Source organism: Loa loa (assembly GCF_000183805.2).
Source record: "Loa loa unplaced genomic scaffold supercont3.440, whole genome shotgun sequence".
Classification (NCBI taxonomy): Eukaryota; Metazoa; Nematoda; class Chromadorea; order Rhabditida; family Onchocercidae; genus Loa; species Loa loa.
Window position 1 is genome coordinate 35,487 of NW_018108620.1, and position 1,926 is coordinate 37,412.

A 1,926-nucleotide genomic window follows, 5' to 3' on the forward strand; every position below is an offset into this window, starting at 1 on the left:
AAAAAAAAAAAGCCTAAACAGCAAATAAGGTTTATTAGCATTTTATATAAGTTGAGTATAAATTGCTTTATTAAATTGACTAATTGTTTTTTTGTTTTCCACCTTTTTCTTTTTTTTTTTTCTCTCTATTTGAAAAATAATTCCCATATTTATTTCACTGTACTTATTAATCAAACATTAATTACACATATGAATAAAATTAATTTTGTATTTTCCTACTAAAAAATAATGAAATAATTTTTTTTTTTTAAATTACAATATTGCTGGATTTTTGAATAAACTTATATTGATAATTTATTTCAACCGTAACAAAAATTGAAGTTTCGTTCTGCCACTTTGATTGATGATAGTATCTTAAATTTGGATAATCTAAACTTTTTAATTATGATAAAATTTATTGAAAGAACAATGAATTCAATAATACAAATTAATAATAATGATAATATGATGAATATTGATGAAGAGGGAATTTTTTCAATAACGTTCGAATCAACCGATCTCGTTGAAATATATTTGTAAAATGATTTTAACGCTCAGGATCTTCCTCTTCCACGAAACTTTCCGGAACAGGAAGAATACTAGCACATTCCCCGAATCTTTCTCGAACAGGGAGGATATTGGTACAATCCTCGAATCTTTCTCAAACAGGGAGGATACTGATACAATCCCCGAATCTTTCTTGAACAGGGAGGATATTGGTACAATCCTCGAATCTTTCTCGAACAGGACGAATACTGGCACAATCCCCGAATCTTTTTCAAACAGAGAGGATATTGGTATAGTTCTAAGATTACAATAATTAGTACCACTTATTAGCACATATGGAATGGAGTTCATTTGGACATATATAATTTTAGCTTATATTTTACATTATACAATATATTCATACATATAGCATACTGTTACTAAGTGATATTAAATTTGCAACAAAGAAATTATTGATTTTTCTTGTAATTTCATATTTAATTAATTAATGAACAAATGATTAATTAGATAATGTTAGAGAAGAGTTATATAATATATTTATATCAAATATTTATTTGAACAATTGTTACAATATCGAAATTTATTTTTAACATTTAAAATAACAAATCAATTATTCATTTTTCATCATGAAAACAAATCAATTCTCATTCATTTTTCATTTCAAAATATTTACAAAATGTTTAAAAATAAAGATTAAAATTAACTTAAATCTTTAAAGATTTAAAAATTTAAGAATTAAAGGTAAAAATTCTTAAGTTTTATTTCACGTATAACGTAACAGGATTACGTAATGTTAACGTGAAATTCTTTAGTTCTATTTTATGTGTTAACAAAAATTTAATCCATTCATTAGTTCTACATTAGTTAACAAATAAAAAAAAAAAAATAAATTGTTCTACATTATATGTTACATAAAGAAAATGTTATTTCGTCAGTTTTACTTCACGTAGACATTTCACGTGTAACGTGACGTTTGAGAAATTCTCACGTAATTTCATTTTTATGCAATTTTACAATTTTATCATCAATTTTATGCAAAAATTTCACTTCATTTCCACTTTTGCATCCTTTATTGTTACATTACAAATTGATTATTAATTTTTCATATAAATTAAAAAAAAAAAAGCAAATCTTTGGAATGATTATTCTATGCGACATTTGCGCCGCAAATAATCAATGTAAATTATATCCAAAATTAGAAAGAATTTTTTTTAAAATTGAAATAAACATAAATGAGTCGTAGTTGAGAGTTCTTATGCAGTTGCTTCTTTAAAAGATTTAAAGATAAATTATGTATGTGTCATGTATGTATGTATGTATATATGTATATATGAATGAATGTATGTATGTATGTATGTATGTATGTGTATATATGTATGTATGTATGTATGTATGTATGTATGTATGTATGTGTAGTATATCTGTTTGTTCGCTCAACAG

The 1,926-nt window shown here is 24.1% G+C and overlaps 1 protein-coding gene across 1 annotated transcript; it reads right to left on the reverse strand.

The window, feature by feature from the left end:
• Nucleotides 1-489: 489 nt before the first annotated feature.
• Nucleotides 490-837, reverse strand: LOAG_15106 (hypothetical protein; the record flags this gene model as incomplete). Its single annotated transcript, XM_003150597.1, has 1 exon — nucleotides 490-837. The coding sequence occupies one exon, from the start codon at nucleotides 835-837 to the stop codon at nucleotides 490-492; it is 348 nt and encodes a 115-aa protein (XP_003150645.1).
• Nucleotides 838-1,926: the final 1,089 nt, after the last annotated feature.